Source organism: Ammospiza nelsoni, chromosome 12 (assembly GCF_027579445.1).
Source record: "Ammospiza nelsoni isolate bAmmNel1 chromosome 12, bAmmNel1.pri, whole genome shotgun sequence".
NCBI lineage: Eukaryota > Metazoa > Chordata > Aves > Passeriformes > Passerellidae > Ammospiza > Ammospiza nelsoni.
The window spans coordinates 832,440-846,098 of NC_080644.1; the positions used below are offsets into that span (position 1 = coordinate 832,440).

The 13,659-nt window shown below is 49.8% G+C and overlaps 1 protein-coding gene across 1 annotated transcript; it reads right to left on the reverse strand.

Moving 5' to 3' along the window:
• Positions 1-493: 493 nt before the first annotated feature.
• Positions 494-12,711, reverse strand: UBE2V1 (ubiquitin conjugating enzyme E2 V1). Its single transcript, XM_059480552.1, has 4 exons — positions 12,656-12,711; positions 4,560-4,708; positions 2,594-2,719; positions 494-2,304 (listed from the first exon to the last, which is right to left on the reverse strand). The coding sequence occupies exons 1-4, from the start codon at positions 12,675-12,677 to the stop codon at positions 2,158-2,160; spliced, it is 444 nt and encodes a 147-aa protein (XP_059336535.1). The 5' UTR covers positions 12,678-12,711; the 3' UTR covers positions 494-2,157.
• Positions 12,712-13,659: the final 948 nt, after the last annotated feature.

Here is a 13,659-nt window from a genome sequence, read left to right on the forward strand (position 1 = left end):
AACGCACCGGGACCTTCCAGCAATCTTCAGACACTTCACACCGGGAAAGGGCCAACATTCCACGGCCTTGTTTTTACCCAGACTGGGAGGGAAGCTCAGCTTGTTGCAGGGCGTGTTGCAGGCAGACACTCTTCACTATCTGAGGAAAACACCGGGAATGTCAGGTTGTGAAACACTCCTTGACCTTGACAGGCAGTGTAAGGTGCAGCTGCAGAGGGATCCCAGCTCCTCGCACTCCGGCGCAGCACCAGGAACCCCTGGCAGCCCCTGGGCCTCACCTGACGCTACCAAGGGCCTGAGGGCAGCCTGAGGCTTACACCGAAACTACAGATGCTCCTTGGCACAGCAGCAGCAGCAGCAGCTGGATAGAGACAATTGCCTTTCACCGCCAGGTTACGGTCTGTCAGCTAAACACGATCTGTAGGAAGGTACTTCCAACAAATCAAGAATTCCATAAGGGATCAAAATTTTAAACATAAATACAATTAAAGCCTTCTAATATTAATGCACACTTTTTATTATATTAAAATCAGGCAATGGTCTGATACAATAAAAAGGCTGCTTATGGAATACTGTTATGTTAAACTTTCAGTACAGAGGATGTTAAATCCTTACAACTAATATTTTCCTCAGAAGTTAATGGAAACATCAATTGTTCATTGACTTGACAGCTGCTGCTTTAAAATGTGTTTATTTTTACTCTTTTATTTTTTTCCTTATTTTTTCTTTTATTTTTTTTTTTTACACAAACACTGAATTTTTCATAAAACTTAGGACACACTAGGTTGGTTTCCTGTAAGCTTGCATCCACATTGCAGCAGTTAGTGGTCCGGAAGAGTAAACCAGAAAAGGCAGTGATTTGCCAGGATGCAAAGCCAATCAAGGTCCTTAATCTGCTGTGCCACCGCTTCCCCAAAACCTTCACTGAAGAGATTTCTAAGACTTACAGAGCCCCAATGAAATCTACCACCCGGATTTGATTTGTCTGTGGTTGTTACATCTTTAGGAGGGACAAACGCAAGTGCAAGGTTTTGTTAATTAACATTCTCGGGTCAATCCAAAGCACCAAAGCACAGTGATTCGAGGGTACCTGGAGCGTGTTCAGAACCTCTGGGTGCAGAGTGTCCCCCACTGAGGCTTGGCAGCCGAACTTTGGGCAATCCTGGTAAATTACTGCTCTTTTCCCCACGTCAAAGCCTATCTAAGAGCACGGCCGTGGCCAGCTTGGCGGTGTGGCAGCAGTGCTGGAGGGAAGGGAAAACCCACGCTTGCCAGCAGAACAGATACTCTTGTTTCCCAGGCTGGTGAAGACTAAATTTGTTGCAAAACCAAAACGATAAGCAGGAGGGAACAGGTCAAGTTATTGCCCCGACGCTCACCCCTGGGCCAGGGGTGAGAAGAGTCACCAAAAGGGGCAAAAAGAAAGCAGCACCCCCACTAAAAAGAGGGGAAGAGGGAAGAGATAAAAAGAACCCTGAATCCCTCACCCAAAGCTCACATCGCTGGTGAGGGAGACCAGGAAGAGAAATACAATCTATGCCTTGGCCAAAGGAAAGAAGGAAAGCTTGGCCCAGATTATCAGGGCATTTAAAAAAACAATAAAAACCCAAAAACGACCACAGTCACATTCAGCCTTTACTAGAGCGAGCACAAAGGGAGGGATGACTGAGGTTAGCACACATCCCCAGTAGTAGTCCATACAGCCCAGTGTAGTACTGGAAGCAAAAACCTTTGTGTCTACTCTAATAAATAGCCCTGAGCTTCGACTCTATTGCAAAAGAGAGAGAAAGAAAAAAATAACCCAGGCCAGACACACAGCAAGGTGATTGTGGGATGGATCCTTTCACAGTTAAGTTGGATGTGCCACACTGGTCTTGACAGTAATAAATTTAAATAGACTTTTCCTGATACCAGAAGTTCAGCTATGTGGACAGTGGTTACACGACAGGATTATTTGTTATAGCACAACTTATATTTCAAATGAAAAAAAAAATTAGTATCATTTACAGTATCTCAAGAAAAACTTCCTTTGAATGGGAACTTCCTTTCCAGTATTTTGAGGTCTACAAGATGCATCTAGAAAATTTACTACTGTGGAAAATGAAGACAGCTTAAATTGAATAAGGGGGGGGGGGGCATGTTGGTTTTTTTTTTTAATTAATTGCTGTAACATTGTCCTTCAGGTGGCTGAGGAAGTTTCATATTTTCTTTAGACATCATTAGACGCCGAAGCTCTTGCAGAACAACTTTGATACTATAAGAATTCTGCCATTTTGCTAGGACTGATATGGCTCTGGGGTCCACCTAAAACAGACAAAAAGACCATTCCTGTCAGAATTAGTGCACTGGTTACACATAACTCCCCCCACCCCCAACTAAAGATCCCACATGAAATCTGAGTGGGAGAAATCAAAAGCAAGTGTTTTCCTAAAAGCATAATAAATCTCCACTTGTCCACTTCCCTTCTACCCCCTTTCCTTCTCCAACAAAGGGCATCACAAGCAATGAGGAGCTAGGCAAGCCACAAGTATAAACAAAGCTTTGGAACTGCACAAAACCCCAACATTAAAATGAATAAAAGCAAAAAACTTACCACTCCATTAGAACTATTTACTCCATTCATATTAATTTTTGTTACAAATCTTACAAATGGAGGTGCTTCTGGATACTTAGGCCCACATTCTATTTTAAGGCTGTATATTCTGTTTTCATAAATTGTCTGAGGGGAAAAGAAAGGGGGAAAAGAAAGGGGGAAACAATTACATCAGGCAGTTCAATAAGCATTTGGTTAAAGCAGTGGCAACTTTAGGAACATGGGAGCTACCAAAGTGCGGGCAGCCACGTGGATACTGTGCTGGCTCCCTGTTTGGAGTTCATTTCTCAATGTTCAGAGTATCAAATGTTCCTGCAGGGTAACAGTTCTGCTGGTCTGGGTGCGTGGGGCAGGGACCAGCCCTGAGCTCTGTGCACAGCCAGAGCAGAACAGTGCAGGTCAGGGTGCAGCTCTGACAGTGCCCCTGTCAGCAAGGTGACTCCTGCCTGTGGGACATCGCTCACAGCCTGGGAATGCCACACCCTGCAGGACAGCCCGGGGCAGCAGCGCTCAGGAACTCAGCTCTGCACAGCTGCTCCTTTTTCCCACTGGAATCCAGCACACATCCTCCCATCTGCTACTGCTTTCCACCCAGAGGGAAACAGGACTCAGCAAGAAGCTCAAAGGAAGTCCCAACATATCTGGCAAGAAGATCTGTATTCCTAAGTGTGTCAGGAAAACGGGAGAGGCAGAGCTGACTCCTCTGCTGTGATGGCCCTTGGTTTGCAGCACGACAAGATCTGCAAACTTCCATCACTGCTGGCAAGGCTGCACGCTCCTGTTTGCACATTTCAATTCCTATTTAATTTTCTAAATTAGATTTCAAGGTTGTTTAAATTATCCATAAACCCTAGGCACACAGTGAGCTTTCTTCACAGCCTTAATGCAGGCTCATTAGCACTTTCCAAGTGTTCTAAAATCAAATGCTGTTCTAGAAAACAATTTGGGTACATCATAAACAAATGAAATGCTCGTGACTGGGGAGAGATTAGCAAAGGCAGACAACAGTAAACAACACTTCTGGGTGAGACAGAAAACACTGCATGTGTAATGCCTTCATAATACATGTTCTTGTATAACCCCTCTGTGTGTCAGAAGAGGCAACTGACAGAATGGGAACTGAGAGCAGGAACATGATTAAAGGTCTGTGAAGATTTTCATATAATGACCCCTGGAATTACTGAGAAATGATACTGAGGCCAGCTGTAGAAGACATCTGCCATTGCAGGAAGGAGAATTGGCTACCTGCACTCCATCAAAGGATATTAAGGAAACAGAACAGTGAAACTGGAAACAAGTTCTGGTTTTAGAACACAGGCACACAATGAAGTCCTCAAGTTCACTACTAGAGGGTAAACCCACAGTTCAGTGGGGCTGGGAATACAACAATACTCAAACAAAGACCAGCTGCATGATTAGATGCTGCTTTGGGAGAGGACATTCAGAGAAGAGACTGAAAACACTAAAATTTGAGTTTCCTCAGTCAGCTAAAATTCTACAAGAGCTGTCAGTGCTGCTGCAATAAACAGCACCCCATAAACTGAACAGGAGCAGCAGAAAAACCAGCACAGAGCATCCCCTGGCACCTGCAGCAGCTCCCTTTGGAACCTCACTGGCTGAGGGGTTCTGAACCTTGCTGGATTCAAGGGTTCAGCATGTTAGAATTCTGGGATCTTGAAAGTTATATCTTATTGAATCTGCAAATATAAAGAAATATAACAGAACTAATATAACAGAAACAAATATAACAGAACTAACCAGAGAAAGGCACCAAAATGTTTCAAATTATAAGCAAAAAGCCATATAGACACATGAAACGCATTACTATAAAGAACTTCAACATAAATCACTTCCTAAAGTGTTTTTTCACTCATTTGCCTTTTGTTTATTGTTGACTTCAGTGGTGAAGTTAGGAGAAGGGGAAAAAATGTAACAGTACTATTTTAGTATTTAAGTGGACACTTACTCTTGGAGGCCCAATAATCATCCCTGTCCATCTCGTAAGTGTCATATCTTCATCATCTTCAAGGCCCCAGCTAACTGTTCCGTCCCCTACTCCCTTCTGACCTTCTTCAAGTTCTTCCAAAAGACGAAAATTACGAGGAACTTTTACTCCTGAAACAATCAGAAAAATACTTTCAGTTGAGAAATCTTGTAAAGAAAAAAAGCTAGAGTAATTTCCCTGACACTTTTGATCATTCTGCAGATCACATTTTGGGCAAAACCATGAAAATACCACTTTGTGAATGACAATATTTCAACGTTACAAAAAAGCTATTTCCATATTTAGCTTGGATTTTACAAGCAGAATCAAGGTATCCCCAAATAAACATTCCAGAAGGCTGACAGGCCACATGTTACAACAGGCAGTAAAATGAAAGGAAATCTCTGTTCCCTCAAAGGTAGACGCAGTATTGTGGAGCCCTAATTAGCACTTGTCTTTATGATTTATAGTATAAAAATTTAGAAGTTTCTACAAAATGACACCATGAGAGGCTTGACAGCAGTCGACTCAGAGCTTTAAAAATACCTTTCAAGGCAAATAAAACTCTTTCATAACATTAGTAGGTTAATCTGAAGTTAATTGAAGTGGGCTTTGTCAGCAGCAATAGCATCCTTTGTACTTGTGACCTGCACCACCAAGGAATTTCAGCACTTTGTAATTGCTGGCACACTTCTCCTCAAAGCAGACAGCAAACCAGGGAGATTTCCTTCTCCCCATTACATGAATGGAAAACAATGGCCCAGAGAGCTTTGGTGGCACAGCCAAGGTCACACACCAAGGCCATGGTGAAGGAGGACCCTGAACTCAGGCCACAGTGGGTCTCACTGCTCTTCAAGGTATCTGCACCCCAGGCACCACAGAGAACTGCACTTGAGCCACTGCTGCTCCTCAGCTGGGGTCTGTGCCCCAGCTGTGGGTGGTGGGGGGCTCCAGGGCTGGCTCCCGTCAGAAGCTGCTGGAAGCTCCCCCCTTGTGCTGGAGCCAATCCCGGGCAGCTCCAGGACGGATCCACTGCTGGCCAAGGCCCAGGACATCAGCACTGCTGGGATACAGTGTTTGGGAAGGGACAAAGTTACTGCACAGGAGCAGCTGGAGAGAGAGTGAGACTGTGCCAGAGGAACAGCTGCGCACACGCCAAGGCCAGTGAAGGATGGGCAGAGATGCCCCTGAGGAAGCAGAGATCCACCTGCAGCCCGTGGAGCACTCCTTGGCCATGCACTGAATACAGGGGATCTGGCAGTTTTAAACTCTCCTTGAAACATATGAATGATCTAAGGAAATGCAGTGGCAGAGAGATTTTGCTGCATAATCAGAGGTGTCCAAATTTCATTCACTACAAAGCATGCATCAAAGAAACCAAACCAGCAAGTGACTAAAGGAAGTGGATACCCATCTAAGGTGATCACATCCAAGAACACCCTGGGCAGCAGGGCTCAGTCCCAGCTGCAGCAGCAGCACAGAACTCATCCAGCAGACACCAGCCCTGCGCTGGCAGAACCAGACCTCGCACCCGGGGGCTGCTGAGCACAGCTCCCTGCCAAATCCCCTCCCAGCCAGACCCTGCTGTTTCCATGGCTGCTGAGCAGCACAACTCGTAGCTGTGAAAGGAAATGACTCAGCTGGGGCCAGTAAAGCCATTGCCATGAGACTGCCCCAGCCCCAGCCCCTGGGTGGCAATGGGACCTCCTGGGCACCACTGCCACATCCCCTGCACGACTAACTCCACATTTACTCTCCCACTAAATGTTTAAGTTGTGCAGTGTGTATCCTGTGTGCCCCACACGCAAGGGCTCAAGTCTGCCAGTCACACCTGAGCCGTGACCCGTTTGTAATTGTACCCCAACGGCCTCTGTGCCGTGGTTTGGGGAGGCAGAGCAGCCCAGCTCCCACACCTGCGATAAGAGAGCTGGGGGACACGAGCCACGGAGCACGAGCCGAAGGACAAGGTGCAACCTCTGCCTGCACACAGCTCACCTATTTCCCTGTTTTTGCTGCAGTGGATGCAGGGAGAGCTGCCCATGGGGAATGACTCACAGCTAAGCTGCTGTCTGCGCTGCAGCCCTGCCTGCTGGTGCCCTGGGCAAAAAGGGCCAGGGGAGAGGGGCAAACAGCAGGTCCTTCTGGAGGGGCCCAGCAGCTCTTCCCCAGGGCAGGGGGTGCCACAGAGGAAACCCTGTGGCTGTTATCACAGCCCCAGCCAGAGCAGCCATCAGCTGGAGCCAGGGGAAGACTCATCTGGAGTCACATGGATGCCAAAGAACGCTCTCACTTCCACACCACAACATCACAATCCTTAACAGGCATCATCTCAGTCTGTGCCTCGCTCCTTAATCACATCACTTCATAGCTATCAGTGGTGCAAAGACAATTGACAGGTATTTACTGAGACCAAGCTAAATAACCCAGGAGCAATCGGCTTTAGGGCAGACACAGGCCACTCAGCAAAGAAAAAAACAAAAAGTATTGCCCATCCACCCTTCCTCTGAGCATCAAATCTGAGTGATCCCTCTGAGCATCACACCCTGCTCACTGAGCCAGGCAGGAATCTTTAAGTGAGCGTGTAATTAAAAATGACATCATCACGTACATATTTGAGCAGCCACAAGCAGGACTGAAAGGCAGCCTTAGTTCTCACATTGCTACCCAGAGCTGGGCTTGGCTTTACAACCTTACGGGAAGAGAAGGCAACTTAATTGCTGAGCTCTCCCCAGATCCAGCTGCTGTGATTCAGCATGAATGCAGCATGAATCAGAGCCATACAAGAGTCACACAGGATTTCAGATTCCGTGGAAGTGTGAGGTCTCCGGAGAGCTGGCGAGTCACAGGGAGCAGGACTCCTGCCACACGGAAATGGCTCACAGCAGCGAGTGCTCACTCACAGCAACTGCTGCCACGAGCTCTGCAGGGCCATCGTGGCAAGGACACAGATTGGAGCTTCATGCACTGCACGGAAAATAAAATGGTCATGGCAGATAACTGGTGATTTCACAAGAGATGACCTTGTCACACAGCATTGCTGCTTTTTAACATGTGTTACCCCTATTCTAAAGCTCAGGGTGTAACATGAAGGACCATCACCTCAGCTACCACAGAAGGTGCCAATTCAGCTCCCTCCCTGACACATTCTCAGGAAATTCATTCAACAGAATCACACATATTAATATAAAATATTATGCCTATATAACCATAAATGCTTTATATAAATAAACTTCCCTTAAGCAAGGCAGAATAAAGACCAGATTCACCCTTCTGGTCAGTCTGGAAAGAGGCACCAGGCCATTAAGGCAACCCCATCTCCTCCTCATTTGCAGGGGCCTGGAGCACTCATGGTCTGCCACCACATCCTGCTGGGACCCAAACCTCACAGGAACTTTATCACTTGTGATCATACACAAACACATCACCATCGTGCTTGCTGCCCACCAAGATTCCTAGAAAGTGGCCAGATCTGTCCTAGGCACACACAGTATTTGCCATTGATGTCCATGCTGAAGCATGGCAGCTGCAGAGTCAGATGTCCTGTGCCCCCTGACAGCACCAGGAGTCTCTGGGGTTTCCTCCTCCCACCTCCCAATAAATATCTTGCATAACCCTCTCAGTGTAGCAATGGAGCCTTCCTTGGCACTAACCAAACCAACCTGGTTTTCTAAGAGCTCTTCAGTTAACACAAGAAAGCCTAAATAAAGTGAGAGGCAATTAAAAAGTAATCAGCTTGTCTAAGGTACTTTCAGTTATGCATTGTAATTTTGCCTTCACTACAGTTCAAGATGACTCTCAAATAGCAGCTTCATTTGAAACATAAATACAGTAATATCTCAGTAAGTGCTTCACTTGGAGCTTGCCTAACCTCACAGAAATACTCCATAAATGGAACTGAAAACCTATTTCAGAGCAATAGGAGATACTCACTATTAATCACAACAACAAACCAGTGAAAGCTAAATCGTAACTGCACTGACTGGGTGACCTGGTCAGAGTCCCACTAAAGGAAAAACAGAATTACCCTCAATGACAGTGCAATGCCAGCTTGGACTTTTAAAGATCTTAAAGCACTCTCAGATTCACCTTTTCACGAAGCACTACTAAAGACACAGATACACAACTGAATGTGTCTTGCAACAAGTTTAAGAGTGATCTTATCAGGCTGAGATTTTTTGCCTCTTACTCACTTTTCCATCTCCATTTTGCTCAGTTACACAGCCAAAGCCATTTCACATCCGGACACTTTGTGAGGCTGAGAACAGCACTGTGAAAGCAGGCAGCCCATGCGCCTTGGGGAGATCCTCTCCTCCAATCCTTCTGAGCAGTGGCAGCAGAACAAAAATCACACCTCTCAAAAACTTCAACAACCTGTTTCTCTCCTTTCCAAAGTGAGATCGAATTACAAGTATTTCTCTTCAGGACTAAAGCACAGGCAGGGGCACAGCACACCTCAGCAAAGCACCCAGAAAATGGGGCTCTGAGGAGAGGAACTGTCCTTTACTGAAGGTTTTTCCACATCTTCACTGAAACAAGCAACTTATCAATCTGGCCTTTCTGGACAATTTAAATTCTGCTTTCTATACTAGTTCCTGATGTACTGTCACTGGAGTGAGCTGAAATCCAACAGCTTTAAACACCTCTGTTGCTTGTTTCTGTGTATTTGATACTCAGCCTTAATTACATCCTTTCCAGTCTGTGTTTCATGTCTTTGCATTGACTGCAGATAATGAATTGGACAGCTAATCCCGGCAGCACTAGGACAGTAAAAAATACACAAGCCATTCCTTGTCACCATGGTATATAAAGTTTCTGAAGTGATGGAATACTTAAACCAAACAAAAGGCTTTCAGCAATTGTCACAAAAGCTTTCAGGAGACAGGAACTTTGGATTTCTTGCACTGTCTTTACAGTCACAATTTCCACTCTGATGATGCAGACAGGTACCAAGATATTTTCTTTTCAGTTACTTTTCCCCTATCCTCGAGTCTTTCACTTAGAGTCCCAGAGAGCCCCTGGTGCTGGCAATGCTTCCTCTGAGATGAGGATGACTGCTGTCACTGCAAGGAGCCACCTGTACTGTGCAACACTGCCACTGCCCCTCTGGTGTGCTTCTCACCAGCATCCCTTGGAGTGCACAGGGACGTTTCAGGCTTACAGACAGACACTTTTAATGCACTGCACCAACCCCAACGTTTCAGGGTTAGAAACAGACACTTTTAATGCACTGCACCAACCCCAACGTTTCAGGGTTAGAAACAGACATTTTTAATACATTACACTAATCCCAACGTTTCAGGCTTACAAACAGACACTTTTAATGCACTGCACTAACCCCAACGTTTCAGGGTTAGAAACAGACATTTTTAACACACTGCACTAACCCCATCGTTTCAGGCTTACAAACAGACACTTTCAATACACTGCACTAACCCCACTGTCTGCTCTCCCCTCTTAGGAGCATTAAGCCCCATGTACCAGTACTGCCACAGCCATGCATCCAAGGACTGTTTTTTGTGCAGTTCTCCACCCTCCTCAGACCTGGAAAAACTTAGATGTGGGCAAACCATTTTACTACTCAGCAGTCCCAGGCTGTTAGTAAACACAGCCCTGCAATAGACCCACTACAGTGAACTGTGAAAGTGGGTTAAGTGAGGTCATTAAACCCTTCCCAGGGTGAAAGCTACAGAAACACCATCCCCAGCCAGCACAGATGGGTTTGACTCACTGTAAAACCCAAACTGCAGTTCAGCACCGTGGTGCAAGTGCAGCCCAGCCAGTGCAGAGCCCCTGAGGAACCCCTGGATTCCTGCTGGACCACCTATGGCAGCTGGGCACTCCTGCAGGACACCTCAGTCTGTGGGATGGACACACAGAGTGGAGTCTCCTATAAATGCCCTCATTAAAGCCATTAAAGCCAACTCTTTATTCATGTGTAATGGGGTGTGTGGGAAACCCACACCATCAGCAGCACAGGATTCCCCTCTGTCAGTGGTACAGATGGACCCCACACCCTAACATCCTTCCAGGCTGAGGGTTGGGTTTTTCCCCCTGCTAATAACTTCTACGTGCTAAATAGATACAAATAGCTAATCTACCTACCTGTCTAATTGCCAGGACCAGCCCTATGACTTTTTTAGGTTACAGGGACATTTGTTACCACTTCTTCCTGTGGGTCAGCAGCTGCTTTTGAAGACAGATGAGCATTTTTCGTCTTCAATATGAGTGTTGACTCCATTGCTAAACCACCGTGAACTCAAATATCACAAATATTCCAGTGCTTTACAGACAAATACAAACACATTAAGACTGCACAAATCCAGTTTTAGCACTCTGTTCTTCCCAGATGAGTGCAGGCAGGCCTGAGGCACGTTCCCAAGCCCCCAGGGAGGGCTCACGTGCAGCCCCCAGGCCGTGCCAGGCCGTGCCTGCCCTGGAGGGACCCACAGAGCTGCACTGCAGCGCCACTGCCAGCTCCCGGGCTGCCCTTGCCACCAGCACGGGAGGCTGTCTGTCTGTCTGTCCTTGCCCAGCACTGCAGAGCGCTCCGAGGGCAGCCCCTGAGCTCCAGACTGAGCGCAGGGTTTGCTGCAGACACGCAGCGCTCCTGCAGCACGGCTCTGTAAGTCACCCAGAGCAGCTGTGTGCCCACCCTGCGGCCCTGCTGCCAGCACTGGGGACACGAGACAGCTGGGCACAAACCCTGTCACAAACCCGGGGACAAGGGAACAGTGCAGCAGGCACAAGGTGGCCAGTGGGTGCTGGCTAACCGCAGCCTGTCCCAAAGGCCTGTCCCTGCAGCCCAGCCCCGTCCCACACCTGCCCTCCACGAGCACCTAACAGCTCTCTCACAGAGCTGCCCTGCCTTGGAAAGGAAAGTATTTGCCTCGTTCTTCCAGCCAAACACAGAGTGCAGAGTCAGCAGCTTGAAAGGATCACGGAGAACGCAGGGCAGGCAGGAGAACGTGACCTAACAGGGGAAGAGGGGTCCCTTCCTCCAAGCTACAGCTCCTGTGTCTTTAATCAACACCTCACACGTTCAAACACAGACCTGCAACACAGCTCTCAGGACAGCAACCACTGCACTTCATCGAGTTTTTAATAACTGATTAATATGAATTATGTGCATTGTGATGGTTATCCTTAAAATCCAATGAGTGGTCATTGACAGAGAACTATCTGTACAAAAAGAAGTCCAGAATATTGCTATTATATCCCCACCAGCCACGTTCTGGTGAGCACAGTCCAACTTTGGAGGTTACAATTTGGAAACAAGCACTACAGGGGCACATGTGAAACCCTCCATGGACTGGGAAAACAGGAAAATGAAACTGCCTCAACAGAAGTGACTCTGATTTACTGGATCTGTTGAAGTTCATTAGAGGATGTCAACAGAAAAAACCCTCACTCCAAATCTAGTGGCAGCATTTTTGTTTAATATATAACGATAAATGCAAAGGGAGAGTGTGTGAAAGTACTCAAGGCTGGCGTGGAGCAGGTTTGAAGGGAACAGACAATTCAGCGCTTCTGGAGCCCACGCTTCCCGCGGAGCACAGAGGCCAAAAGGGCTCCTAAAGCACCGATTTCAGCCACGGAACCCGGCCACAGCCTGGGACCGCCGGCCGAGAGCCTCGGGCCGGCCCCGGCCACACGGGCCGGTCCGGGACAGGAGCAGGGCAGGGCAGGAGCCCGAACGGCGGCCGGGGCTCGGGGCTCGGGGCCCGGCCCCGCCACGGGCTGCGGCCCGCCCGGCCCGGTTCCGGCGCGCCGGGACACGAGTCCGGCAGGGCCCCCGCTACCTCCGGAGCCGCACCGGGGCCGCTCCCAGCGCGGGCCCTCGGCAGCCCCGGGGAGGCGCGGACGGGCCCGCCGGGACCCGCGGACGGGAGCGGGGACGGCTCCACCCCCGCCCCACCGGGCCCCGCTCGGGCCGCGCCGCCGCCCCCTCCCCCCGGCCGCGGCCGCCCCTCCGCCGGGCGCCTCCCGCCCCGCCGCCCCCGGCCGCGGCCCCGCGGGTGCCCCGGGACGAGGCGGCCCCGGCGCGGCCCCGCCGCCCGGCCCGGCCCGGCCCCGCTCACCCGCGCCCGTGGTCGCCGCCATCTTGCGCCGCCGCCGCCGGCCCCGCCCCCGCCTGACGTCACCGCAACGCGGGAACTGCGGCCACGGGCGCGGGCGGGCGCGCTAAGGGGAGCTCGCGGCGGGGCGGGCCCGCGCAGAGCTCTGTGGTGCACGGGCGGCGCTCCCGCGGCTCCGCGGCGCGGGCGGGCGCTATCGCCGCTCGGTGCAGCCCCGGGGCTCCGGGACGCCAGCGCCATGGCGGGCGTGCCACACCCCTTACGCTCCGGCCCAGCTTCCCCCAGCCCGCTCCCTTCCGGCATAGTACGAAAAAAAAGTTAAAAGAAACGGGAAGGAAATGAGTTCTGCTTCACTTCGCTTTGCACCACGCGCTCAGAAAACCGAGCCCCAGAAGAGCCCCTGAGAACAGCCGGAATAATCACGAAACAAATCCTTCTGGAGCCCCACGGCAGCTCCAGCCCCGCGGTGCAGTGAGCCCTCCCAGCCTCAGCCTCGAGCAGGGACGGGGCCATCGGTTGTTCCTGGAAGCTGCTGTAGAGCAGCAACGCTGCGTTTGTCTGCCCGGGCACATTTCACTGCACGGCCCGGCCAAGGCAGCAGGAAGGGAAGGCAAGGAAAAGGCAGCAGGAGAAGCAGCCAGAGGGCCCGAGAGCCCACTGCCCCCGCAGGATGGGGCTGCTTGGGGGCACGGTGAGCACCCATTGCACAGCTGCCAACCAGCGCTCCCCTCCAGCTTCTACACTGCTCAGCCAGGAGGATCGCGGGGACAGGCAGCACACCTGAGCCAACGCCTCCAGTGGGATTGTGAGGCACTCTGCAGTAATCCTCCTCAGTTTACTACAGCACAGTGTCCCTAGACTGCTCTGGATGAGAGGCTTCTGCAGTGCCACGCTGCATGTGAGGGATCACCCCTGCTCCTGGGACGTGTGCAGGGATCACCCCTGCTCCTGGGATGTGTGCAGGGATCTCTCTTGCTCCTGGGATGTGTGCAGGGATCACCCCTGCT

What these genes read in the sequence shown, in the direction of transcription:
- UBE2V1 (XM_059480552.1), bottom strand. Translation starts at nt 12,677, where the DNA reads ATGGCGGCGACCACGGGCGCGG. An exon ending in GGCGGCGACCACGGGCGCGG is followed by an intron (nt 4,709 to 12,655) that starts GTGAGCGGGGCC and finishes TGATTGTTTCAG; the next exon opens with GAGTAAAAGTTCCTCGTAAT. An exon ending in TAAATAGTTCTAATGGAGTG is followed by an intron (nt 2,305 to 2,593) that starts GTAAGTTTTTTG and finishes TGTCTGTTTTAG; the next exon opens with GTGGACCCCAGAGCCATATC.